Source organism: Montipora foliosa, chromosome 12, assembly GCF_036669935.1.
Source record: "Montipora foliosa isolate CH-2021 chromosome 12, ASM3666993v2, whole genome shotgun sequence".
Taxonomy (NCBI): Eukaryota; Metazoa; Cnidaria; class Anthozoa; order Scleractinia; family Acroporidae; genus Montipora; species Montipora foliosa.
The window spans coordinates 38,861,986-38,889,485 of NC_090880.1; the positions used below are offsets into that span (position 1 = coordinate 38,861,986).

At 39.1% G+C, this 27,500-nt stretch overlaps 3 protein-coding genes across 4 annotated transcripts in view; 2 read left to right on the top strand and 1 right to left on the bottom strand.

The window, feature by feature from the left end:
• LOC137980161 (tetratricopeptide repeat protein 28-like) overlaps positions 1–9,593 on the top strand; it is an 11,290-nt gene extending 1,697 nt beyond the window's left edge. Inside the window, exons 2-3 of one of the 2 annotated variants that reach the window (XM_068827536.1) lie at positions 190–1,214; positions 5,202–9,593. In XM_068827536.1, coding sequence (XP_068683637.1) covers positions 233–1,214; positions 5,202–7,414 — 3,195 coding nt within the window. In that variant the 5' untranslated portion in view covers positions 190–232 and the 3' untranslated portion in view covers positions 7,415–9,593. Of the gene's footprint in view, positions 1,215–5,201 lie in introns of both variants that reach the window. The other variant, XM_068827535.1, reaches the window with a different exon arrangement.
• Positions 9,594–10,840: 1,247 nt separating this feature from the next.
• Positions 10,841–23,811, bottom strand: LOC137980164 (axin interactor, dorsalization-associated protein-like). Its single transcript, XM_068827540.1, has 10 exons — positions 23,559–23,811; positions 22,635–22,698; positions 21,563–21,625; positions 20,939–20,993; positions 18,869–18,935; positions 17,891–17,949; positions 16,817–16,948; positions 14,996–15,118; positions 13,910–14,027; positions 10,841–12,984 (listed from the first exon to the last, which is right to left on the bottom strand). Exons 1-10 carry the CDS (start codon positions 23,663–23,665, stop codon positions 12,888–12,890), a joined length of 885 nt encoding a protein of 294 aa, XP_068683641.1. The 5' UTR covers positions 23,666–23,811; the 3' UTR covers positions 10,841–12,887.
• Positions 23,812–23,844: 33 nt separating this feature from the next.
• LOC137980163 (galactose mutarotase-like) overlaps positions 23,845–27,500 on the top strand; it is a 14,283-nt gene continuing 10,627 nt past the window's right edge. The window contains exons 1-3 of the mRNA XM_068827539.1: positions 23,845–24,047; positions 25,990–26,036; positions 27,131–27,285. Coding sequence (XP_068683640.1) covers positions 23,908–24,047; positions 25,990–26,036; positions 27,131–27,285 — 342 coding nt within the window. The 5' untranslated portion in view covers positions 23,845–23,907. The remainder of the gene's footprint in view (positions 24,048–25,989; positions 26,037–27,130; positions 27,286–27,500) is intronic.

A 27,500-nucleotide genomic window follows, 5' to 3' on the forward strand; every position in this document is an offset into this window, starting at 1 on the left:
TCTAATGTACTCCACAGAAGTCGAACAATCAGCCGAGTTCATCGATATAAAATTTGCTCCTCGGTAACCGATTGATGAAACGAGAAGCCACCTTTCTCCGTTCTCTCAAACGTGAAGTAGACTAGGTTTGACCCAAGGCCCGGTTTGGTGTCGACTTCTTATTTATTCATATATTTATTTAATGTTTAGAGAATTGAAATTATTGGCTCTGCCTCTTTGCCACCACTGTAAGATGGCCTTGCGTCCATACCGTGACGAGGAGTTAAATTATTTCAAGTTTGTGTCCTTGGTGTTTAATGAATTCCCTGCAGCTTTACGTCATGCCTTTAAGACAATGTGGGACAACACCATTGCACATCGCTCTGGCTTCCAGCTCTGGGATGACTCCTCTGCTGTGAGGAATCTCTTTGTTTCTACAGAGGGAGGAACGAGCAGAGTTCCAACACATCAGTCTTACATGGAATGGGATTGTACCGCTATGTTCCAGGCTACTATCTTTGCAAAGTCGTTTGCCATACACCATAGAACACTCAGTTATTTGTACGTGAAACCCCGAGCTGTTCCCATAGGAAGTTTCCATGCTTGTGTGTTAAGCCCAGGGGGAAATGATGCTGAAACGTTTGCATTAGCAATTGATCAACTTCGTCGGTTGCGAAATGTGCTTTGTCATTCAACCAGTTCGGAGATACACAAACCAACCTTCGACCTTTACATTCAACATGCGAAAGATGCATTTAGAGCTCTTGGAGTGTCAACAGCCACAATTGATGCCATTGGAAGTTTGAACGAGTCGGATTTCCCAGCAAGTAGAGTCAATGAACTGGAACTGCGAATTAGGCAAGAAAATCAATCTTACATTAAATGGTTAGAGGGCGTAAATATAGATATCGGAGACATCAAACAGAGTCTAGAAAGTCAAACAGCAAAGATCGATGAGGATGTGATTCCAGCTTTGAGGAAATTAAACCAGAAATCGGAACTAGATAATCCCAGGAAAGATATCGATGACATTGCTATGTCCGGTGTAGAAAGTCAAATCGCCGCTAGCAAAGACGACGTTGGCTTGTTAAAAGCAAAGATTGATGAGGAAGTGATTCCAGCTTTGAGGAAATTAAACCTGAAATTGGGAGATGACAATGCTATGCCCAGGCAAAAGAACGAAGAACAGCCGAAAATAGTGCAAGAAGATCCCCAATCAAAGCCGGAAACGTCAGGTATAATTTGATTCAATACCATGCTCCTTTTTCATAAAGAAAAGAGTTAAGGGCCCACTGACGTATTTTTTGGGGTGCGTTGCTAAGGATGTAATGATTAAGTAATTTGAGAGTATTTGGCAGTTTTGGTCAGTTTCCAACTTTTGTAAGCCAATGACACTAAATATGACGTCATCATACCACGCCCATGGTCACGTGACCAATAAAAGAAAACTCTAAATTTGTCTCCGTGCTACACAATTTGGGTATTTAATCGATGGTTTGATAATTTGTATTCGTTTTTGCATCCAGCCAACCATGGTTTTTTTTTTGTTTTGAAAAATATTCTTTTTAAAGACATAAACGATACTGAAATGCCCATAACTTTTTCAAAAAAGATGATTTAAAAAAAATCAATGCTAAGCTATATTCTGTATTTGGGGGTGAGACGTGGCATGTAAAAGAAAATTTAATTCAATTTAAAACCGCCGGAAATTTAGCTTTTTTCTCAAACCGGAAGTCAGTTCGTTTGCGCATGCGCAGTTGATCTGAGAACGAGCGCGAAGAAGGGCGAGGAAAAACCTTCGATGGAAACAACAGTTTGTGCGGTGACTTTTGCTTGTGAGTGGGTTTTCTTGTCAGCTCATGATATGATGACGTCAGTTACCGGAAGAAACATTTCACTTCCTTAGCAACGCGCGAAAAATCCGTCTGTGGGCCCTTAAGGGTGAATGTGAGTTTTCAATTATAAATTTTAAATGATTATCTCAGATTTACCTTGCATGATTTAAAGATAGTTAACATGTACTTCAATGCCATGCCATTTTTCTCTCGTCTTTAAATTTTGAACTGAAGCCAGCTTTTTTTGCTAATTTAACAATTACTCGCTTTTAGTTCTGGGTTAGCGGTCACCTCGCAACAGGGAAAATTCGTCGCCAAACAGAAAAGGAAAGGATACCATACAGTCGTAAAGAAAAACAAGGCACCCAAAGGACCATTTTTAAAAGCAGAATCTAAGAAAGACAAGATTACAATACAGCCTCGCCTCCATGCAATGTAACCCTTTATAACTTTGCAACAATCCAAGATAGCACGCCGTCGCAAATGATAAATCGTGATATCATTTAATAGGGAAGAGACTTTTTCTTTTTTCTTTTTTCTTTTTTTTTTTCTTTTTCTTTTACAATCCTGAAAACTGTTTTTCTGACAAAAACAATGTTCTTAGGAAGAATCCATGAACTCAGTGTTGCGTACGTTGTGTACAAAATCTCAGTGGAAAGCAATAGGCGACGGATTGGTGCAATCATGACATGTTGCAGATGCAAATGGCATAGGCTAAATTCATTGGAAGCCTTCGACTCTCCTGCCTATCTTTTGCAAAGCTTTGTAACTAGTTGTGTCCTCCAAGAAACTTTTACGAAGAATGCAGTTTCTGTTTGGAGACGAGTTTTCTTCATACTGCAATTTCCTAGGTCAACAGGGATTAATTATCGCACTGAATGTAGCGAATCAGTGGGTTTGGCGTTGCCGAATTGACGTTGTACCATGTTTCATCAACCTCTTTTTTACGACCCTTCTTGTCAATTGAATTGACAAGTGATGGGCTACTTAAAATGGACTACCTTAATAAATCGAGTGCAATAGTAGTCCCTGGACCTGCTCTATCAGGGTAGTCCATGGTCTAGGGGTAAGGGAGGTGTACCTGCCCCAAAAGATCCTACAGTTACACTGGGAGCTATCATGTATTTGTTTGGAGCTGTTTTGGAATTAACATGCCCCTACAAAGAATAAGCAATTCCTTTTCCATTTTTGAAAGAGAAGAATTTCTTTGTTTTGTCGGCTTCGCTGGTGATGTTGAGGAAACCATTTTATTAACAAGGGTGAGGGGACGAAGCTTACGTATACCCACGCTCATCCACCTAACCCTAACCCCACCCCCATCCCCCTTCGAAGAAAAACTGGCTTTTTTTCAAGACGTTACATTTAGTTCATGTCTTATTTAGGACATGGACAACTTAAGAACAGCTGAAAACACTGTTTTAAAATAAGACAGAAACACACATGTTATTTTATCCCGAGTAAATGGATCTTATCTGGAAAGACCTTTGAGTAATCGCGTTTGAGGATTAGCTATACGAGAGGCTTGTTGTAAAATACGCAGTGCAGTGCAACGCAATATACGCAAAATACGCCGATGTCAGTAAAAAAACCGCAATATGTGCAAAACGGTTTATTTTAACAGCGGTTAACTTGCAAAATGTCAAACTGCGCAAGCTCACCGTTACCACGAGGTTTTGTCATGTCAAAGCACCCGCAAAATAGGACACTTTTAAAAATACCACAATACTCTTTCATTATCCTTCAAAAATTTAGCATAAGCATCGTGTTTATTTTGTCTTTGAAGCATTGAAAAATCCCAAGAGAAACTGGAACAATGGTTGTGTTTTGCGGTAGGTGTTACACTAATCGCCTTTCATCGTTGACCATCCTATGTCAGTTATATGCAGCACTGAATTATTAAAGACTCGGTTTTCATGTCCTTTTGATAACCATTTTATCATCAGAATCAGATTGTTCTACAAATCCGGAGGAATCAAGATCGTAAGTAAATGTTTTCCCGGGGGCCCCTTATATTTGAGGTCGACATTTTCGTAAGCATAACCCAGAGCAGAATTTAATATTTATGTTGCGCCTTGTTTTCTTAAATCTCTTGCTATTTTAATTCGAAGAAATTGTTCCCGTTGAAGTAAATTTGCCATGTATAAAGAATCGGTAAGTATTAAGCCGTCTGCCTGGGTTGGGGCAGATCACTACTTCCTCCTGCTGAATTCCCAGAGATCTAACGGTGACGTATCCTCAGTTTTATTAGCTAGCTGTAGCTGACTGAAGAGTTCTGAATAGCTAAATCTGTTGCTCGGGAGGAAATCCGGACAGTTTAAACTGATAGCTCGTTTTATTGATTTCAGGACGAATGCAGGAAAACTAAAGCCTTTAATTCAGTTTTGTTGTACAAGAAAGAAAACACTGTTTTCTGAATTTTGACTCTGCAAGCAAAACAAAAAATGTTACTAGAGTAACTAGATGGTTTGAGATCATTCTATGCCAATGAAGTAAAAGTGCCTAACAAATCGCACAGATAAGTGGATCCAAACCTCTTCTCTTGCCTTGTGGATACCCTTTTGAATGACCAAAGGACATCCAATCAGAAAAAAAAAGGGATTCTTTTTGCAAGTTGAAAGGATTTTACAACTTGGCTCAGAGCAGCTGACTCATTTTCCCCGCAGTTTTCCTCCATGAGATATTTTTCATCCATGTCCAAATGAAACCGTTGCAGACGACATCTCACGCGGCCTGGGCCTTCAGTCGGATCCAGTCTCCACTAAGAAGGGAAACGCTTGGCATCATACCAGACAACTCTTAAGAGACAAACTCGCATGCTCGCATTAGTGAAATTAACATCTGCTTCAATCTCGACCCTCTGGGCAACCCTGAAACAAAGTATTTTCTCATTGGTTTTCGTGAAGAACAATCAAAAGCGAATAAAATTCTTCTGGTAAGTCAATACTTCCAAAGGAACAAGTCCATCACGTTAAAATGTTAAAAAATAATTTATACGAAAACACTGATTGCAACATCTCTGTAAAATTTTGCTCTAGGATTATACTAAAGAAAATGTTCACTGCAAATGTAAACCAACACAGAAGCATTGAGTAACTGCTGCATATAACAGAGACTGCTCAAAGACGAAAGGAAATTTAACGTTGGAAACACTTAACGCGGAACACATCCATTTTGCAGGTGTTTAAATGAAAAACCCTGTCGGGACGGCAAGCATACAGTTTGACATATTGCAATTTACCCAGTGTTAAAATAAACAGTTTTGCACATATTCCGTATTTTACAGATTGACATCCGAGTCCATTGCATTGCGTTGCTTTGCCTATTTTAAAACAGGCCTGACTCTCGTAACCATGGAGAGCTAACATGGATTTGCATCTTATCACTTAGGTGACCACTCCTCCACCCTTCAATCGCACAAAAATGCCTTAGACATCAAAAGGAAACACTTTGGAGAAGAGCACGCAAGGAGAGCTGATCGTTACAATGAACTCGGAGTCAAACAGTATCAAATTGCTGACTACTCCTCTGCACTCCAATCGCACAAACAGGCCTTAGATATCAGAAGAAAACTCTTTGGAGAAGAACACGCAAGTACAGCTGATAGTTACTATGCACTCGGAGTCACACATTATAACATAGGTAACTATTCCTCTGCCCTCCAGTCATACAAACATGCGTTAGACATCAGAAGAAAACTCTTTGGAGAAGAACACGCAAGTACAGCTGAAAGTTACAATAAACTCGGTGTCACACATTATAACATAGGTAACTATTCCTCTGCTCTGCAATCCCACCAACATGCCTTAGACATCAGAAGAAAACTCTTTGGAGAAGAACACGCAAGTACAGCTGATAGTTACAATAAACTCGGTGTCACACATTATAACATAGGTAACTATTCCTCTGCTCTGCAATCCCACCAACATGCCTTAGACATCAGAAGAAAACTCTTTGGAGAAGCACACGCAAGTACAGCTGATAGTTACAATGCACTCGGAGTCACACATTATAACATAGGTAACTATTCCTCTGCTCTGCAATCCCACCAACATGCCTTAGACATCAGAAGAAAACTCTTTGGAGAAGAACACGCAAGTACAGCTGACAGTTACAATGTACTTGGAGTCACACATCGTAAAATAGGTGACTACTCATCTGCCCTCCAATCGCACAAACATGCCTTAAACATCAGAAAGAAACTCTTTGGAGAAGAACACGCAAGTACAGCTGATAGTTACAAAGCACTCGGAGTCACTTATTATAAAATACGTGACTACTCCTCTGCCCTCCAATCGCACAAACATGCCTTAGACATCAATAGGAAACTCTTTGGAGAAGAACACGGAAGTACAGCTAATTGTTACATTGAACTTGGAGTCACACATTATAAAAAAGGTGACTACTCCTCTGCCCTCCAAGCGCACAAACATGCCCTTGACATCCGAAGGAAACTCTTTGGAGAAGAACACGCAAGTACAGCTGATAGTTACAACGCACTTGGAGTCACACATTATAGAATAGGTAACTACTCCTCTGCCCTCCAATCGCACAACCATGCTTTGGACATCAGAAGGAAACTCTTTGGAGAAGAACACGCAAGTACAGCTGATAGTTACAATGCACTTGGAGTCACACATTATAGAATAGGTGACTACTCCTCTGCCCTCCAATCGCACAAACATGCCTTAGACGTCAGAAGGAAACTCTTTGGAGAACAACACGCAAGTACAGCTGATAGTTGCAATGCACTTGGAGTCACACATCATAAAATAGGTGACTACTCCTTTGCCCTCCAATCGCACAAACATGCCTTAGACATCAGAAGGAAACTCTTTGGAGAAGAACACGCAAGTACAGCTGATAGTTACAACGAAATCGGAGTCACTCATTATAAAATAGGTGACTACTTCTCTGCCCTCCAATCGCACAAACATGCCATAGACATCAGGAGGAAACTCTTTGGTGAAGAACACGCAAGTACAGCTGATAGTTACAATGCACTCGGAGTCACACATTGTAAAATAGGTGACTACTCCTCTGCCCTCCAATCGCACAAACATGCCTTAGATATCCGAAGGAAAGTCTTTGGAAAAGAACATGCAACTACAGCTGATAGTTACAATGCACTCGGAGTCACACATTATAAAATAGGTGATTACTCTTCAGCCCTCCAATCGAACAAACATGCCTTAGACATCCGAAGGAAACTCTTTGGAGACGAACACACTAGTACAGCTGATAGTTACAATGCACTCGGATTCACACATTATCAAATAGGTGACTTCTCCTCTGCCCTCCAAGCGCACAAACATGCCTTAGATATCAGAAGGAAACTCTTTGGAGAAGAACACGCAAGTACAGCTGATAGTTACAATGCACTCGGAGTCACACATTATCAAATAGGTAACTACTCCTCTGCCCTCCAATCCCACAAACATGCTTTAGACATCAGAAAGAAACTCTTTGGAGAGCAACACGCAAGTACAGCTGATAGTTACAATGAACTCGGAGTCACTCATTATCAAGTAGGTGACTACTCCTCTGCCCTCCAATCCTACAAACATGCCATAGACATCAGAAGGAAACTCTTTGGAGAATAACACGCAAGTACAGCTGATAGTTACAATGCACTCGGAGTCACTCATTATCAAGTAGGTGACTACTCCTCTGCCCTCCAATCGCACAAACATGCCTTAGACATCAGAAGGAAACTCTTTGGAGACGAACACACTAGTCTAGCTGATGGTTACAATGCACTCGGATTCACACATTATTAAATAGGTGATTACTCCTCTGCTCTCCAAGCGCACAAACATACGTTAGATATCAGAAGGAAACTCTTTGGAGAAGAACACGCAAGTACAGCTGATAGTTACAATGAACTCGGAGTCACACATTATCAAATAGGTGACTACTCCTCTTCCCTCCAATCGCACAAACGTGCCTTAGACATCAGAAAGAAACTCTTTGGAGAGCAACACGCAAGTACAGCTGATAGTTACAATGAACTCGGCTTCACACATTATCAAGTAGGTGACTACTCCTCTGCCCTCCAATCGCACAAACATGCCTTAGACATCCGAAGGAAACTCTTTGGAGAACAACACGCAAGTACAGCTGATTTTTACCATGAATTCGGCGTTACACATTAATTATGAATTAAGTTAGCAGAACTCTACCTTTGAGTAGAACACTACACCTGCCCCCGCCTAAGATAATACGGATGGCAGTTGAGGTGTTTTCCAATTAATATGTACTGCACATTGTGATGTCATCATATTATTTTACATGTAATTAGGTAGGTAAATGAAAGTGAAAGATGCAAGGAAAGGACGGTTAACAACAAACAGCATTTACTTTCAATTTTCATCAACGTTTATTTGATACCCTATCAATTGAAAAGCAATTTATATAATATTATTTTGGAAAATGCCTTGAAAATATGATTGGAAAACAGGAACAGGAACATTCAATGGCTAGAAGGTAACATTTTGTCATCATCTTTTTGATCTATGTGGTTCTTTCCACGGTACCTTGAAATACCATAAAATAGGAACAAAACTCGCTTATCAATTATATTCGGATCGCTGATTATTATTATCTGTGTCCTGAATAACTGTTGTAAAAATGATTGAAGATTATTTGAAAATGTTGATACTGAGACTATGCTTTTGCTTTCTGAGGGTGCGTCTAGCAGTTTGTGGCCGAGTCTGTCATCCCTGTTTCTGATTTAATTGTGTCTGACAAATGGTCGCGCCTGTTTATGATTCGTGCCTGAAAAATCGAAATTTCAGACCCAGGCAATATGATGTTCTATCAGATACTGTAATCTTTGATTTTCAAAGTAAAAGAAATCGCTCTAAGTATTCGAAAATTATTCACCTTCAATCACTATGCTGAACCTTCAAAGCTCCTTCTGACTTTCTTCCTCGTGATTTAAGTTACCCCGAACACCTCACGAACTTAGTGAGCAATACTGCATACCACCTTGCGTGCCCTGTTAAGCAATACCGATACCACCTTGTGCGCTCGGTTGAGCAAATCAAGATTTCTTTCCCCTATACAATATCTACCAATTTACATATTTTTCCTTTTTACGCAGGGGCTTCGAGGTTGCCTCCTCGGGTTTTGGCGTCCGGGCCAAAACACTGCAGGGCAACAAATTATATGATGCATTATGTAAATTGAAATAAGCACGCTTTTACATTATATAACTAAGTAACTATTTTTTTTACGATGATTATTTTATTCATTATTTTTTAAACAGTTGGACTTTTGCTTGGTTATGTTAAGAAGTTATATTTTTAAAAAATTAAGAAATTTGGTTTGTTCATGAATTTGTGTCTTTGTGTGATAGATTTCTGTCTGGAGAATGTCAATTTGATGTACATTTCTGTGGGAGATCCTAAAGGGGGAAAGAGACATAATCCTTGAAGTTTTTTTTTAGTAAATCTGCTTTTAGGTACCTCAGAAAGGTCTGTTTGTATTAACTATGGTGGAGATAAGACCCTGATGCAACAAGTTTTGAGGAGCCCAAATTAGAAAAAGAAAGTCCTTACCACTTCTGAAATGTTAAGGATCCTGACAAGATTGAGGGGAATGAGGGATCCTCTCAAAATCTTTTAAGATCCTGTAGAGGTCCTGCTAAGATCTTTTAAGATCTTTTTGACATCCTGTCAAGATCCTTTAACATCTTTTAAAGATCCTGCTAAGATCTGTTAAGATCTTGGAATAATCCTGTGAGGATCTTTTAAGATCTTTTAAATATCCAGGTAAGATCTTTTCAGGATCCTCAAAGATCCTGTCAGGAAAGTTTAAGATCCTGGCGAGAAAGTTGAAAGATCCTCAAGGATCTTTGTGAAGATCTTTGAGGATCCTTAAAGATCCTCAAAAGATTTTCACCAGGGATAACTGCACTACAATGACGAATATGCTTAACCCAACGCAGTTCTTTTCATTATTTACTTTTCTATGATTGGTCAATTAATATCTACGCATAATAACCAAAATTACAACGCTTTGAAAATTGAAGCATGACATGAAGGCGAAAGTCATATATTCACAATATAATTTCTTTCCACAATGTCAACATCTGTTTAAAGGATTTTGGCACTAAAATCGGCATGGTATTATATTTTGAGCTGCTTCTTTCATTTCTGGGAAATTTTTGCATTCCAGCATTTAATGTCGCGTAACTAGTTCTTGCTTTGTTTTTCTTTAATTATTCCCTTAGGGGTGGCTGGAAAAAAAAAAGATTTACAAGCAAATTTAGCAATGTGAATGATCAAGGATTTTGTTATTGCCACAGACCTGGATGACCGAGTACTTTACAAGATTCTTTATGAAATTAATTTGATGGCAATAATATTGTAACTCCGGTAGATGAAATGAAGAGATTTACTTTTCCAATGGTTGCTCAGGGTTCTCCTTCTTCACACCTTCCGATTACTACTTCGGATATCGATGCTCTTCCATTGAAGAGATTTTTCTATTGGTCGATGTTGACTCGGGGATACTCGGAAAAATTCAGAGTTCTCCTTTGCGGGAGTTGAACTTACGACGTTCCGATTACTACTTCGGATGCTCTACTCGTAGCAGCTGGGCCATTAATTAAACTCGGTTCAGCTGACAAATGACCCGCTTTACTGCTAGGACTGAAATTGTTGACACGATGCATTCTCGTTATTTAAATTAGCGAGAACTCACCCTTGGTTATTTGGTTATTTAACACCAAAGGGTTTTCTGTTATTCCTTTCAAATGATCTGATTCACATTTCTCCGGTCTTGGTGGACTTAACCGCTACGGCCGAAAGCCTCCTAAAGTCTTAAAGTAGCCCGAAAATAGTTTGGGTTTGAAAGGGTTGGCGTTGTGTCATCCCACATTAAAGTTTTTTCATTTTCATCAATACTAATACCTTATAATACTCATTTGAATGACAAGGGAACGAGAAGGTTCGTCAGTTACCTAAAACAAATTAATACGAAGAAATTTCTGGTTGCTTTGGCTTAGCAGGGGACAAATTCATCACTTGCAGGGCAATAAAGAACAATGGACTGGCTATTGTTGGATTAGCTGACAAGTTTAGAGTAACGATGCGAGTATCCAAAAACCAAATTCAATAACAAACTGTTTCCTATACATTATGCTTGGGAAAAATTAAGCAACAAAAGCTAAGTAAAATGTACAATCAACTTTATCTCCTAACGCCAATAATATCTATAGCATGTACAAGCTTCAGATTCTTGAGTCTTGTCATTTGCAGAATGAACTATCCCTTATGTATGTTAATTTTTAAGCAACAGATTCAAGATAGTGTGTACAATATATAAGACGACTAAATCTTTCATTGAGGGGGGTGGCACTTAACTATAGAAAGACATTGGTAGCTAAGAAAAACTTTTTAGTCAAAGAGCCAATGGAAATCTGACATCACTTCAATCAAAAGGCGAATGCGCAACTAGTCCCAGTCCTCTGCCATGCTTTCAGTGAAAAACAGGCAAAAGCTCCCAGGAAACGAAGGATGGGAACTGTCCCATCATTTTTCGTAAACTGTAGCACGGAATTTCTATCAATTTTGGACAAAAAATGGAACTGATATTTTGAAAAGTGTATCAAAGGAGGCCGGCCTTATGATGTCATAATTTTTTTGAGAAATAATTTCTTTTAAAATCAATGCTACAAATTTTGTGTTAGAATGTTCTCATACTGTTGCATTAAAAATTGTGAAAAACATACTTAACTTGCTGAGTTTTTAGGCATTTTCTGTTTTGGTCACATTATTTGCCAAATATGGTTGTGAGTCAAACCATGCTAAGGAACGTTAAGTAGAACACACTTTGAAAAAAAGAATTACTGTAGAGTTAAAGGAATTCGAGAAATGACTATTATTTTGAAGGGGTCCATAGCGACGGATTGGTAGTTAAGAGCCACTCCCCTTAACCCATTGACTCCTGAAAAAGTAAAATTGTGTAGGGTTTAATAGACTAAGTAAAATCTAAAAGTCTCACTCCCAGGAGTCAACAGGTTTACATGCAACATCTACTGATAAAAATTTCAGAGTCACTTTTTTTTTTAAATGAGAACATTATTTTGATTCTATAAAACCAGTTTCTACCTACACAATAAAGGATTTTTAATTTTTACAGCAGTTGAGGCTGGTGTGAATAATGCTCAAAGATATCAGCATTGCTTTTGGGAAAAAAAATTTGTCAAACAGCCCAATTTCATTTCATTAAAAGTCATTATTCTTGGATAAAAGGTGTCTACAGGAGACAATAATAATTTTGTCTCCAATAGATGTGCTGGTGCCTTAAAAACTTAATTGTCCAGATATAAGTGTGAGGATCACTTCTCCTTTACAATAATATACTTCTTAGCATGGTTACTCTACTAACTTTTTGGGTTACCGTCTGGAATATTACAAATTAGTATAAATACACAGGTGATTATACAAAATCGCGCGCTCTCATTGGCTCGCTATCTCGGATTATCAGCCGATAATCACCTTGACGGACAAAATGGCTGCCAGTAGTCAGTTTGCCACTGTAAGTGAAGATGATTTTGTGTTGAAATGTTTTTTTTTCCCTCTTTTTTGAAATAATCACCTGTGTATTTATACTAAAACAATTACATGTACTCGCCTCAGGCTCAGAGATTATCGGTGAATATTCACCTAGACTTTGCCTCAGTGAATATTCACCGATAATCACTTCGCCTTCGGCGAATAATTATTGTTAAATAACAGCACTTGAATTTCATGTGCCAGGACCCTCCCCCTTTGAGAGAGCCATGCAGTTAACAATCAGGAAAACATTGGACAGAGGGGCTTGTTTTGCAGCTTCCCATTGGTGGTTTTTGTGTTTCTGGTTCATTCAGAAGCCCCTTAACTGTTCTCAGGACCTTGCTAGTATAATAGATCTCTTCTCCCTTTTAACTATAAAACAACAGAGATGGATAGCAGACAATCATTAAAGTCTTGTTAAATGACCACAAAGGACCTCACCAGCCTTCTGGCTGCTAACTCCGATCTCCAGTTGACAACTTTAGCTTTTCAATTACATTGGAATAATGAGTTATTCATCCAGTACATTTAGTGTAAGGTGCAGATAAAGCGGCTTTTGTGTCAGTAAATTCAATCTCTTGCGATGAAAATCTGTTGGCTTCTGATAGCTGCAAAACAAGGATATTTGACTTGGATATACAAAATAATATTGATTGATGTTCAAACAAAAATGCTCTTTTGTCAATAAAAGTTTAATAAAAGTAAATAGCTTACATTCAGTTCTCAATTACTTTCAATTTACATGTACTCAAAGTTTTTCTGTTTTATCCCACTGGAAAAATTAATTTCCAAATGAAAAAGTGAAATTCCCAAAAAACGGCTGCTGGAATGTTCTGAATCAATTACCCGCCAATTGCTCACTCACTCAGTACACATTTCTTCCATTCTGCACCAGTTCCATGCCCCTATCTAAACCAGTGAATTTTTCACATTATGCGATTTCATAAACCAAATAGGTTTTGATTCCAGCTGTTGTGCTCCACTGTTAAACCAAAGTGCCTTTCCCTAAAATTTGGTGCAATATTCCCAGTAATTATAATTGGCACAACTGCTTCTCAGGTGAGTGAGGAAAAAAAAAACCCATGGTTTTTTTTTACTTTTAAACTCTCTCCTATCTAAATGTCTCTGCACAGTAACTGCTTTAATGTTAATTTCTATCTCAGAACTAGAACCTGTTAACAGTTCCCCCTCTTCATCTGCAAAGACCTCATCATCCTTTTCACAAATAGAAAGTCTACGTCTGTTCCACCCAAAATTTTGGGATATTCTTTCTAAACAAAAAGCTACTCTTATTAACGGGCAGGTACAAAAGTCGGACGGAATCAACTCGGATCGAGCAAAACTATTTGACATTCGTGCCAATTTCACCAAGGTTACCTTAAAGATTAGGGCTAGGGTGATTTCTCATTTTATCTAATCATTTTACGTTGATCTAAGGTGAGTGATCCGAATTGATCTGGTCCGACTTTTGTGCCCACCTCTGATTACCAAAGATATATTGTACATGATGTATTATATATGTTGATTACTCACAGTTCTATACAAGCAGGACCTGGTTTAAGCTCGTCCTGTTCCATAAATGCAAAGCATCTTGTGCTCACAATATCCTTCTTGGGTTTGTAATGCTTAAACTCAAAGAAAATTGCTGTACCTAGGGCACAAATAACAACATAAACAAATCAGAATGAGTTACAAAAATTAATGTATGGCAGTTTAGAGGAATCTTTGTTTACATTTTTTGCCTCATTAACATAAGGCTATCGTTGTCTAACCATGCGGTCAGCCAAGTATAAAGTACTGAATATTAAAGGTGCATTGGATTAGTTTTGTAATTCATGCACGCCCTGCTGGACTGCAATCTTACACTCACTCACTCATTCGCTCGCTCACTCGCTCAGACAACCCTGGTGACAATTTGGGTATAGCACTTTCAGTGTACTACCCACAAAAACTAATCAAGGTGGGGGGATATTACTAAACCACGAAACGAAACACCAACTGAAAACACCATGTCATGTATAATATAAACCCCATCATACATTGCATTGAATACTAACCGGCAAAAGCTGGATTTTGATTAAGAAAGGGATATTGCTGCGCAGTTCAAAATTATGCCGAGAAAGCAGAACTTAGCATGTGCTCCAAAAGAAAATTGAGGGTAACCATGCATTTAGAGATAGTTAATCTTCAGTTTGGAAAAGAACGCCACACATTGCTTTGTATTAACTTCTTACAAATAATAATTTATTATTGTTGATTAATTACAGATAAACAACAACATGCCACCCCTCTTTTCTTCAAGTCCAACTTCCTATTCAGATGATTTACTTTGAAAAAACGGCAAGAAAATGGAAAACAAAAAAAGATAAAGATCAAAAGAGTTTTTGTAAAAAGAGTAAGGAGTAGATCTACAGTGTAATTATGTGGGGAGGGGGGGGGGGGAACTACAGTTAACATGACTGCCATTTTACAGATACTTAAAGAATTTTTTTTTCCTCTGTTGTAAGAAATGAGAAAAACAGCACTAAGGTCAGTCCCAAGAAGATTAGGTTTGCCACACTGGGCAATAATATTAGAGCATGAATGAAGACTGATAAAGCACATTCAAAACAACTGTACCTCTGGGTAGTTTTTCAACTGGCTTCTGAATTTCAACATCAACACCAAAGTTAATGAACTTTCCATCTTTTCTGTTTGATATGGGTGTGTCCTGAGATGGGGTTACATTGACACTGTTGGCATCTACAGAGAAAAAAAAATTAGGAATCCAGGTATTACTCCTTTGAGAAAGAAGTAAATATTATTAATAGTTACTTTGTCGTGACAAGGCAAACCAGATTGGGCAATGTACGTGTCGGCCAATGCATCGGCTAATGTGTCGGCCATCAGTTGTAATAACTTTTTTATGGCATTCTGTTGCTAAAATGTAAGTAGTAATATTTGTCTCATTGCTTGACAGATGTGGTTCTTATTGGCAGTCTATCAGCCAACATTTTGGTTGTGAGTCGGCCAACAAATTGGCAATGTGTTGGCCGATGTGTTAGTGTTGTGTTGGTCATTTGCCTGTGACATGTTGGCCGATGCTTTGACCGACATGCTGGCCAACATGATGGGATCAGATTCATTACCTGACACCCAAGATTGTCTTTGGCAGCTTACGATAAGTTTACAAAAATAATAATTTCAATATCTTTATTTATTTAACATTTTATAAAGAGATCTGAAACTACCCACATATATGGACAATGCAATTACTCTTACATGCAGGGGTTTCATTTTAGAAGCCTGTCACCGGCTGTATACCACCATCTGTTTGTCAGAAATTTGCCTCTTCCCACGAGCTACATAATTATGTATGGACTGCCTTGATTTTCACTCAAACCCTTGTAAAAGACAAGTCCATTCGCCCTTGTCACACAGCGGCCATATTGTCCCGGGAGACCAAAAAAGCTTTGTTTTACCACGCCAAGCCTCGCAGTAGAAACCATGGGGGTGAGGCTTGGCGTAGTAAAACAAAGCTTTTTTGGTCTCCTGGGACAGTATGGCCGCCATGTGACAAGGGCGAACAGAGTGACAGCTGCTTTACATTTGATTAGCCCAGGCATCTACTTCAAAAGTTCCCTGACATGTAGTCAAATAGTTATCATTTTATAAATTTCAAAGGGCAATATCATAGATGATTATATGCATAAAATCACTAACCATAGTAATAATTCACTATCAGTGAGGGTTTTAAATAAAATCTGAAGTTGGGGTTAGTCTAAAAATGGAGACTAACCGTCTGTTTTCTTTGTCAAATGAATTTTAATCTTTACAATTTAGAAGAACCTGTCTTAAAGAGTTACTTTAATTTAGGGAAAAAAGTAGCCAACTTCTCGGGGTGAAGTAGTCAATGCATTTCGTCAACTGTCATCACTTATGGAAACTGCATGGTAATAACCCATTGACTCTTGGGGGTTCCCCATTGATGAGTAAAATTGTCTGGTGTTAGACAGAGTAAAATACTCTGGCGTTAGACAGAGTAAAATACTTTAGTATGGCTGGCTTAGGCTGGTTTAGGGGTGAAAGGGTTAATGGGACATTTTTCAGTGAGTGATTAACCCATTGACTCCTGGGCATTCCCCATTGACAAGTAAAATTGTCTGGTGTTAGACCGAGTAAAATACTAAGTATGGCCAGTTTAGACTGGTTTAGGGCCGTGAAAGGGTTAAACAGCTAAGATAATAATAATTAAGCTTAATTAAGCTTTGAAGAGCTCCACCTTCTTTTCTCTGAAGCCAAAGTCCGATTAGCACCTTCTAAAGCTCTAAGCCCACTTGGTGGCTGTGACCAACTTGAAGAATATGCCAGTATTTAGTACATTAAGACATACAAGAAACAACAAGGAAGGAATCTCAAAAGTATCAATTTAAAATCTGAAAGACACTTCTTCCTAGTCACCTTTAACAGAGACAGTGAAGAAAGGATTCAGGTACACATGTGCATCTTTAAGCCCAATCTGGTCAATTCGGACAACAAGGCGATGAAATCCTTCCTCATATGGTATCCGTGGTAACAATGTGCCTCCCTCAACTAGAAGTAAGAGAGCACCAACAGTTTAATCAATCAGACTGGCATGGGCTGGGTTTCTAAACAAAGTGGTATACAAAAATTAAAATTATTGTTTGATGAAAACAATGCCACACAATAAACCAATTACACACCAGAGTTACAGACAAGGACACCCAATGAGACAGTCTAGTGTTCTACGTAGTGTTCATGGGAGTCAACTGTCTCCGGGAAGGGAAGGGACCACAACCACCAAAAGGGTCCATTAGAGCAAGCGCCTCAGTCTATAGATTTAGGAAATTTTAAAATTTGGGCTTCAAAGACTGTTTTCCAGCAACATTTTTTTGCTTTTTCAATTAGGACAAAGCTTGGCCGACCCAGTGTGGAGCGTGTCTTGGGTTTATTTTCTCAGTCAATCAAAGTACAGTAGGTGGCAAATTTCACCAGCTTTTATTGAAAATCTTGTCTGAAAAGATCAAAATAATTAATTTCCCTTCCTGAATTGAAGATATCTATTTCTATTAAAACAGTTTTTATAATAATTCCATTCCTGGTAACTAGAAATTTATATTAATTTTATTTATTTAATGGCATCCTCCCAGAGGATTATACAGCAGCTGGTGAATCAATATCCTCAATTAAAATAATAATACTGTAAATCTGGCTGCTCAACACAAACAAACTAATTAGGTTTTGATGATAATTGTCTGGTCTACGTAATTTAATATTGCTGACACGCTGAGAGCTCTGCCTTCCCCCCCCCCCCCCCCCCCCCCTTCCCCCGATTGACGAGTAATGGCGTTAGACAGAGTAAAATCTACTAAGTGTCACTCTCAGGGGTCAATGGGTTAAAATCAGGAGACATCTGTAGCCATTTTGGACAAATAATTACTTCAATCTTCCACCTTAGTTTAAATTTATATCAAGAGGCAGTTACACTGATTTATTTTTCACATTAAAACTTACCCACTGAGGCCACAAACTCAACACCATTCTCTTCACCATAAACTGCAGAAGAAGGGCCACTGTTGATAAAGTACAGAAAGAAAAAAGAAACTCACCACTGGTTCCATTAAAATATGACAAGGTATTTCAATTCATCAATAATTTGCCCAATTATAGTTTCCATAGTACATAGATGCATAGTGCCTACAGGGTGTAGGCCTGGTGCAAAAAAGGCTTAATCAATCATGACTTGTACATTTCTTAGGGAGATTATGCTCAAGACCTTTGTTTTACCAGTAACATTGTATTACACATAAAATGAAGCTGGAAGTTAGCTGCTTTCCTTTTTAACTAATTATTGTATCTACATTTACATGCATGTACACTACCGCATTACATTGTGAGGTATATTTTTCTCTAATAACCCACTGACTTCTTAAGGAATAAAACTTAATAGATGTTACGCTGTTTTATGCCAGACGATTTTGCTTGTCAAGGGGGCTGGTTTTAGAGTCAACAGGTTAACAACTCCTAGTTCATCCACTTAAAAAGTAGGTCCCCTTTAATCCATTGACTCGTACTGTAGGAGTGAGACTTGATAGATTTTACTCTGTCTAATGCCGCACAATTGCACTTGTTGATGGGTTAAACACGATGATAAAGTTTAAAATATCTGGTAGAGACCACTGTTCTGGAATGCAAAAAGTTACTTCTGGCTTCTGTCTGTGGCTGAAAAACCTCTTGTGCTTATTAAAGCTCCCTTAATTGACAACTATATTGTTTATGCTATCTGAACTTTACAGCTTGATTGAAATCCAATAGAAAACATGAGGTATTTTCACTGATGCCACATTAGCAGGGATTGTCTCACTGACTGGGATTACCCACACAATTAAAACTACTATCTTACCTATACTCCTTTCTTGCCAACACAGTGGATACATTTGGATTCATGGTTTCATTACATATAACTAATACTTTTAAAGACAAAACAAAAACCTTGTCTGTGGCTCTTCTACTCTGACAGGAAAGGGTTCATTCCATCCAATATTCAAGTTTCTCAGCACTTAAAAGTAATGACAAAAAGGTTAGTATAATTACAAAAAAAAAGATTTATGTAACGGTCAATATAAAATGCAGACTGCAGACTTCAGACTGGGCCTAAAATGCAGACTGGGTACAAAATAGGCCTTGCCCCAGGCCTTAAGGCCTAAGCCTCCATCTGCATTTTAGACCCAGTCTGCAGTCTGCAGTCTGCATTTTATACTGAGCGATTTATGGAAGACTTCACTTTAGTTCAAACTATAACAGGAATCAAGTGTTCATGAATGAAGTCAGTATTTTCTGCATCTCAAATTTCACTTCAGATTTGACATGTGCAAGTTTTTTTTTACAGTGTAATTGCTAACATACATGGAAATTAAACAACCCATTTCTTTCTTTCCACAGTGCAAGCTAGAAGACCTTTTTAATCCCTCATTTTCGATTCTGTACAGTACTAAGGAGCCAATTCCGCACCGGTCAGAATTAATTTTTAAAACAACTATTCCATGAGTGCCTGTTGGATATTTAACAATATTATTTCATGAGCCTGCATTGGACACGAGATGGTAAATAGCCAACAAGGCCCGTAGTGCCAAGTTGGTATTACCAATCTCGTATCCAACAAGGGCGAATGGAATAATTGTTTTATTAATTTCTCAACCTTCGGTTTTGTTAAATTTTATTTACGTTTAAGAAATGACCGGAAAGTGATGTGATTTCTGGGTGCCAAAAATTTTATGCTGAGCGACATTTGCCGCACCATTTCCATATAAGGTCAAACGTGGCTGATAACTGAGATCCACTGAACCAAAGGTTGAGAATTTAATAAAAGATGATAGATAGCCAACGAGGCGTGTAGCACCAGGTTGGCAATAATCATCTCATATCCAACAAATGCAGGTGGAAAAAATCACAAATTATGGATAAATCTTCCCTACTTTATTTTGTAAATACAAGAAAACTGATGCATGCAGTTACTGATATTTGTAGTAGCAGTAGTAGTAGTAGTGGCATCCTTGTCTCGAAGAGGAGATGGTTAGCCTGGGGATTTGGGCAGGATCTTGTATGACTGTGTAGCCCGATCCTGGAGTGGAAGTCTCTGTTGCAGGTGGTGCAGACGTGCCTTGTGGAATCGCGCGCAAAGGCTGTGTGTTCTTTCCTCGCCGCTCTCTTGCATGTAGCCTGGACTCTAGCGTTTGGTTCCGCCTTTGAAACCCCCGCTTTGACACTTTGCTACCATGTATCTCGGTGTTTGGCGATGTCCTCCCATGCACTGGTGTCGATTAGTGCAGATCGCAAGTCTCGCTTGATGACGTCCTTGTACCGCAGCAGCAGTCGACCCACGCAACGGATGCTCTCCCACAGTTCTCCATAAAGGATTTCTCTTGGCAGGCAGTCAGGCTCCATGCAATGTGCATGGCCAAGCCATCGGAGGCGTCACTGAATGAGCAGTGATGGCATGCTTAGTGAGCCAGCGCTCTCCAGGACCTCGGTGTTGGTGACTCTGTCCTGCCACCTGATGTGCAGTAGGCGCCGAAGGCAGCGGAGGTGGAATCCGTTCAGTCGCCGCCCTTGTCTGGCATAGGTCGTCCACGACTCGCTGCCATAAAGGAGAGTCGACAGGAAAAAGGCTTGGTAGACGCACATCTTGGTCCTTTCCCTCAACAGGTCATTGCTTCACACTCGTTTGTTGAGTTTGGCCACGACAGCAGCTGCTTTTGCAGCTGATCTCAGCATCAAGTGAAGTCGAGCTTGACACGGTGGAGCCCATGGAGCATGATGCATGAGGCCCATGGAGCCCATGGAGCATGCCCACAGTGGAGCATGGCATAATACCACATATGCCAATGATGATGGCTAAGCCAATCAAAACACCAGAAATGCACTATCTGGTGATCCAGTTTTTAATAACAATTATTATTACAGAGTATTATAATTTTGAACAAACCATTTTACAGTTTTTAAGTTAAATAAACTCATTTCTTGTAAAGGACATGTACGAGCCTACTTCAATTCTGCACCAACCTTCACCAACTTTTTTGATATCATCAAAGGATATTTCATCTTCTCTAGATCTAGCCTGAAAGAAAAAATCCTGACAGTTTCACCACAAATCAATCACCATCTTGAAACAAGACTACATGGTCAAACTCATTATTTAAATAATGATGACCACCTGACTTTTGTTCCTGCTACATGTTGTTACATAAAGTTTCCTCTTCAAGTCCTGGCATTGGGACTCCAAGTATGTGTAACCATGCACTCAATATATATAGTACTACACTTATAGTCTAGAGTTTACAGATTGTAAGTATTATTAAATTATGCAGCAAGCAGAAGCTGGACAGTAAAATATCATAAAACAGCACCTAGTTTATCACCCATATCAGACAAGACAAGAGAGTCGATCTAAAAATTTGGAGATGTCATTGCAAAGAGACTCAGTGAGTTAGCACTTCCTTATCAGTCATTTCCTTTGAGTGTTGTTCCTAGCAGAGTTTGAAGCCACTTGTAAATGGACCCACATGGTAGTCAATTCTCAACCGAGTCACCAAAAGTAACCAGAGGATAGACCAGTGGCCTTGTTCTAGGGTGGGAAATAACAGCAAAAATAAATATATAAACTGACTCCTATTACCACTTATTTACCTGTGTCGATAATAATGTCTTGCTTCTTTTCCCTAGGCATATTGAAATCTTCAGCATTAGTTTCTGTGATGGGAATTAAATTAATGTAAATGTATGGTAAAATTATTGTATTAAATTTAATTAACCCTTTGATACCCAAACCGGCCATACTTAGTACATGTATTTTACTCTGTATAATGCCGGACAATTTTACTCATCAATGGGGAACCCCCAGGGGTCAATGGGTTAACCCTTTGATACCCAAACCGGCCATACTTAGTACATGTATTTTACTCTGTATAATGCCGGACAATTTTACTCGTCAATGGGGAACCCCCAGGAGTGAATGGGTTAACCCTTTGATACCCAAACCTGCCCAAACTGGCCATACTTAGTATTTTACTGTGTCTAAGGCCAGACGATTTTACTCGTCAATGGGAAGCCCCCAGGAGTCAATGGGTTAATGGAATTGAAACAGTTAAAGTGACTGCTTTAAGGTGAAGGTAAAGTCTCCGCTTACGAGCCAGAAGGCTCATCAGGCCGGCGCTTATCTCCGGTTTCTGTAGCATGAAGCGACTAGGAGTATTTGTACTCCCCTCTGGATGGGATGCTAGTCCATCGCAGGGTTACCCCCAGCATTACGCCGGTACCCATTTATACACCTGGGTGGAGAGAGGCACCGTGAGAGTAAAGTGTCTTGCCCAAGAACACAACACAATGTCCCCTGCCAGGCCCCGAACCCGGACCACTCGATCTGGAGTCGAGCGCACTAACCATGAGGCCACCGCGCCTCTCAAAAAGTGACTGCTTTACCCATTGACAACTCAAAAGTCCTAGGATGTCCCCAGTTGACGAGTAAAATCGTGTGACCTTAGACACATTAAAATCTGACTCCCAATGGCTTAATATAAAGTTAACCCTCTGACGTCCAAACTGGCCTAAACTGGCCAGACTTAGTATTTTACTCTGTCTAACGCCAGACGATTTTACTCGTCAGTGGGCAAGCCCTGGGAGGCAATGAGTTAAAGTGTACTGGTTAACTACCCTTGCATCAGAATTTTGACCAAAACTAATTCTCATGCATAAACGTTACCTTTTGATCAGCTTGAAACAGATCATTTCCCACAATGCAATATCTTCCCAAATCTCTTGAAAGTCTGCAAAAATGAAAAAAAAAAAAATGACTGCACATCAATTCAACTCAGGGCTTTATGTGCAAAATCATTGATACAGAATGATCATTTATATTTTGACTAAATTTCCAACATGTATGATCATGTAAAGGGTGTAACTATACATGTAGATTTGTTTACCTAAGAGAGTTTTACTCTTAAATGAATAAATAATAGTTACATTTATAAAGCACAGATTAGCATAAAAATGTTCACCTGCCCTATCTACATTTAATCTACATAGAAATGTATAAAAATGATACTAATTATATATATATATATTATTTGTAGTATAAATACGATACTAATAGTGACAAACATTAATAATATGATAATAAATACTTGGCTAACAATAAACTAAAAGCTTGCTTGAGATACTCCTCAGAAAATTATGCGAGATCAGAGGATACCGACTAGCTTAATCCCCCCTCAGAAATGACTTAGCCACCCACTGCAGAAACTGTCATGCCATAATTACTGGGGGATGTGGAAAGGAATGGAATTGAACTGAAACATTGAACATTCTTAACTCTTGTTAAACTCTATTAGTTTTTTCGGAGTGTTTCTGATGCATGTATTGGCGCCTAAAACATGCAAATTTCAATGCAAAGAGAGGATCAGCAAAGCATCAATATAATAAATAAAATTTTACACGCGGGCATATTTAATAGGTCATAAGAAATTACAAAGAAGGTAAAAGTTTAAAAGTGGATAATTTAAGAGTTTATTTAAGAAGTTTTCTTAATTAACAGATTTTGAAGAGAATGCAAACAAGCTGTTACTTAAGTGAAATCAAATTATGCAAAATCATTTTAGACTAATAAGCTTACTAAAAAGACACAGACCTGGAATATTCATCGGCAGCTTCCACTAACTGTCCCCATGAATCGAAATCTCTACCTTTCTCGAAGTAAACACACCATTGATTTACGATTCTTGACTTCTCCGTCATTTCTTCGGTTGTGAGATCGATTGTTTCATAGAAAACATGCAAATTCACCTTCCCTGAGGTGGCGTGACGGTGTAGAATTCACATGGCCGACTTCCATATGAAATATGCTAACCAAAAGCTAACCAATCATTCGTCAAGAAAAGCCGTCATCAGCTTCTGATTGGTCAGTCTAGAAGGGCATTTTGTTGAATCGAAGTTTGTTGGTTACTGAGATTATTCGTTCTTCTTTCCTGATTCCCACGATGGTCGTCTTGGAGGAGGTATTTGGCCAAACAGAATCCGGGGAAGATGTCATCAAATACACTATCAAAAACAGCAATAAACACGAGCTGTGCGTCATCTCTCTCGGAGCTACTCTTGTCTCGCTGAAATGTCCTGACAGGTAAGTGCCCAAACTTAATCCACTTTGAGGAGAGCGAAGACGCTGATAAAAAAACGCGCACGCGTGTTTGCTGTAAACTTTATGCACCTGTCCATGTTTTGTCCAAGATTGAGGGATGGGGGGTGGGCAACCCTGGGGAATTTGACAATTGTCAATATTCCCGCCCTTGCATGGGTCTCTATTCGTAGTCAATGTCCACCACTGGGCACTGCACACGTTGTAAAGTAACTTCAACCAATTCAGGAACTCACAACACTTTAATGCAGACCTCAGTGACTCTGGGTGATAAATAGTACCACCTATTTTCCCCAACCGAAGAAGGCATATTTAGGTGCTCAAATTGTTGCATACTGCTATCACATGATTTTGTCTGTAACAGAAAGAATACACATTGTTGTCGTAAGATGTTTTAGAAGAAGAAAATTCTACCTTTTGTAATGTTATTTCAACCAGCTTTGAAAGACTTCAAGAACATATTACTTTAATTCAAAACCAGCCTACACTCTCAGAGAAATTCAAGGAACCGCCCTTGATCTCATACTCTCATGCTCTTTGGCGCTGTCCACACGTATCCGGATTTATTATATGGAGGAGAGTGTTTTACTGGGAACTAAACCACTCGTAGATTCCATACGCCACTTCATCCGGGACTCGAGTGGCGTATTTTCCGTATGTCACCTTTGTGAGTGTCGTATCATTCAATGACGTCACGATTCCCGCCTTTTTTTTCCAGCCTTTTTTATAAAGCCCAGCCGTATTTGTAAAACTTGACTACTTTGAAACACAATAAAATCGGAATTTATCAATATTTAGTCTCCATATAATAAAAAGAACATTACACGTTGGCTCGAAGATATGAATTTTATGTTCTCGTGGCAAGAATAATATCTCACTCGTTCGCTTCGCTCACTCGTGAGATATTGTTCTTGCCACTCGAACATAAAATTCATATCTTCTCGCCACCGTGTAATATCCTCTATGTATTTAAATCCGCAACTTTTTCTTTGTGGATCCGCCTTCCGTCGAAACGTATCCGGTGAATCCCGCATGCGAATCCCCAAATTTTTTAATCTGCTCGGAATCCGGATACTTTCAAATCCGATGACGTTACAAACTGATCCGATCCAGTCTTTACTGCTTAAATATTCAAAGTGGCCGCTACCGCTGGGCTTCTGTTGTCGCCAACCCATATGCATGAAGGTTTACGTGCCAACTCTCCCGGATTATCCGGGAGTCTCCCGGATACGGAACGAATCTCCCGGTCTCCCGTACGGGTCATTAAATCTCCCGGATAAAAACGACTCTGAACCTTTTACAGTCGTTTCTCCATGCTAGACTCAAATTGCATCCCCAAGTTAAAAAAAATCGATTTTTTCAAACTCGTTTCATTGTTTCTTAATGCACTTCTTCATCTCTGAGTTTCAAACATACGTTAATAGAACTAAACAAAATGACTACCTTTAGCTATCATAGCCATATAACCGATTGTTTGATTGGATCTACGATTAACCAATAAAAATTCTTGACATAAGTACCCTGTTTTCCCGCAAATTCACAATGGTGGCAGAATGAATGGGTGGGTGCGTTTAAGGGGGGGGGGGGGAAGAGGAGGGGAGGGGGAGTGGGTAGGTTGATCGAGGGGGGAGGGGTGGGGAGACCGGCTGGAAAAAATCTCCAGATTTTAGATCTCCATAGGTTGGCATCTCTGTGAAGGTGAAGCTTGTGATGGTTATAATGAAATTGGTGAAGCCAAAGAATGTGTGACAGTGAAAATGATGATTATTTGATCAAGAAAGAAAATGGTGTTGATGATGTGTTACTAGTATTAGCCATAAATAGTGCCAGTTGATGAAGATAATCAATTCCAATTAATTTTATGAAAATTAAAGCCAGGCCTTTACTAAAAATGTGATTAATTTTAGTGACTAACTTTGTATGTCAGGTATGGAAACATTGATGATGTGGTCCTGGGATATGACACATTAGAGGGTATGTTCTCTCTGTTGACTTGTACTATTATTTTGCAGGAAAAGCATGCAGAGCATTCTTCAAAATTGATTTTGGTGATAATGTTAATGTTTTAATGTTAAAGTAGTTTATTATTAGGTATAATTTATATTATACATTTTCTTTGTACTTGAGTTCACTTTGGGAAATGATATTATCAAAAAGTGTTCTTAAAAAAAGCAAAGTGAAATTTAATTTGCTCACACAGAGTCACCATGCTGCTGTTTGAAACCCATTGACCCCTGAGGGTGAGGCTTCACAGATTCTACTCTGCCTAACGCCAGACGATTTTACTTGTCAACTGGGGGTATCCTAATGGCGTTTGAGGTGTCAATGGGTTTATGAAAATAAGCCAAAGAAATTAGTGGTATTACACTTACCGTATGCCAATTATCTCGAATCATCTGGGAGTCTCCTGGATATGGAGCATCTCTACCGGTCTTCCGAACAGGTCATCAAAATGACTTTAGACAGGGTTTGTGCTTACTCCTTGAAGTTCATGAAAAGCCCTGGCATTTAATCTTGGGCTTCAAGGGCACTTGAAAAGCCCTTGAAAAAAAGCATTTGGTGGGAAACTGCTTGAAGACTCCTTAAATTCTTGCTTGGCTGATTGCATCATGCTAAGTTAAAGAGACAGTTCAAAAATTGAGCCCGAATTTAACTATTGGGGAACTTTAGATGAAATGCAAAAATTTCCAAAAATTTCTGTGCATGCATTTAACTCGCAGGACATGGGAAAGAATATTAAGCTAGGCTTTTTCAGCAAAAGAAAACACTGAAACAGGATGTATGACAACCCAGAACTTTCCCCTACTGACAAGTAAAATCAATGGCATTTAAGACAGTAAAATCTAATAGTGGACCGGGAGCTGGGGAAGGGTTAATTGATGGGAGCATTTGAACTGTACCATAGTTTTTGAGTGGATGAAGAGGTTAACCCTAACCTGACCCCCTTTGACGAGTATTAAGCATGATCTAGTGTCAGACAGAGTAAAATCTATTGATAATAACTATTGTGAGTCACTCTTTGGATGGAGACTGGGTTAAGAAGAGGTTCCTTTATTATTGCTTTACAGACTATTTAAAAAACCCCCCTTACTTTGGAGCAACAATTGGAAGATTTGCGAACAGAATTGCAAATGCAAAATTCACTCTTGATGGAAAAGAATATCAGTTGGGCGTCAATGATGATCCTAACAGTCTTCATGGAGGATTTATTGGCTTCAACAAGGTTAGCCTGCATAGCAAGAGTTTTCATGGGGTTCGTTCACAAGTTGAGAAATGAGATTTTTGATGGTTTGGCTGAGATTGCAACACTACGAGTTGCCACCAAAGGGGTCACATGCAGTAAAATTAATGCCACCAAAGCAAGTCATTATGGTAGACTCCTTGTTCAAGCGAATGGAGTGGTACCCCTTCTTTAAGCATCACAATAAATGAATCGCA

Excerpts from the sequence above, each read along its gene's own strand:
- LOC137980164 (XM_068827540.1), bottom strand. The coding sequence starts at position 23,665 with ATGACGGAGAAGTCAAGAATCGTAAATCAATGGTGTGTTTACTTCGAG. Across the intron at positions 15,119-16,816 it reads CTTCACTGTCTCTGTTAAAG|ATGCCAACAGTGTCAATGTA; the intron begins GTGACTAGGAAG and ends TTTTCTCTGTAG. Across the intron at positions 12,985-13,909 it reads GGTCCTGCTTGTATAGAACT|CTATCAGAAGCCAACAGATT; the intron begins GTGAGTAATCAA and ends CTTGTTTTGCAG.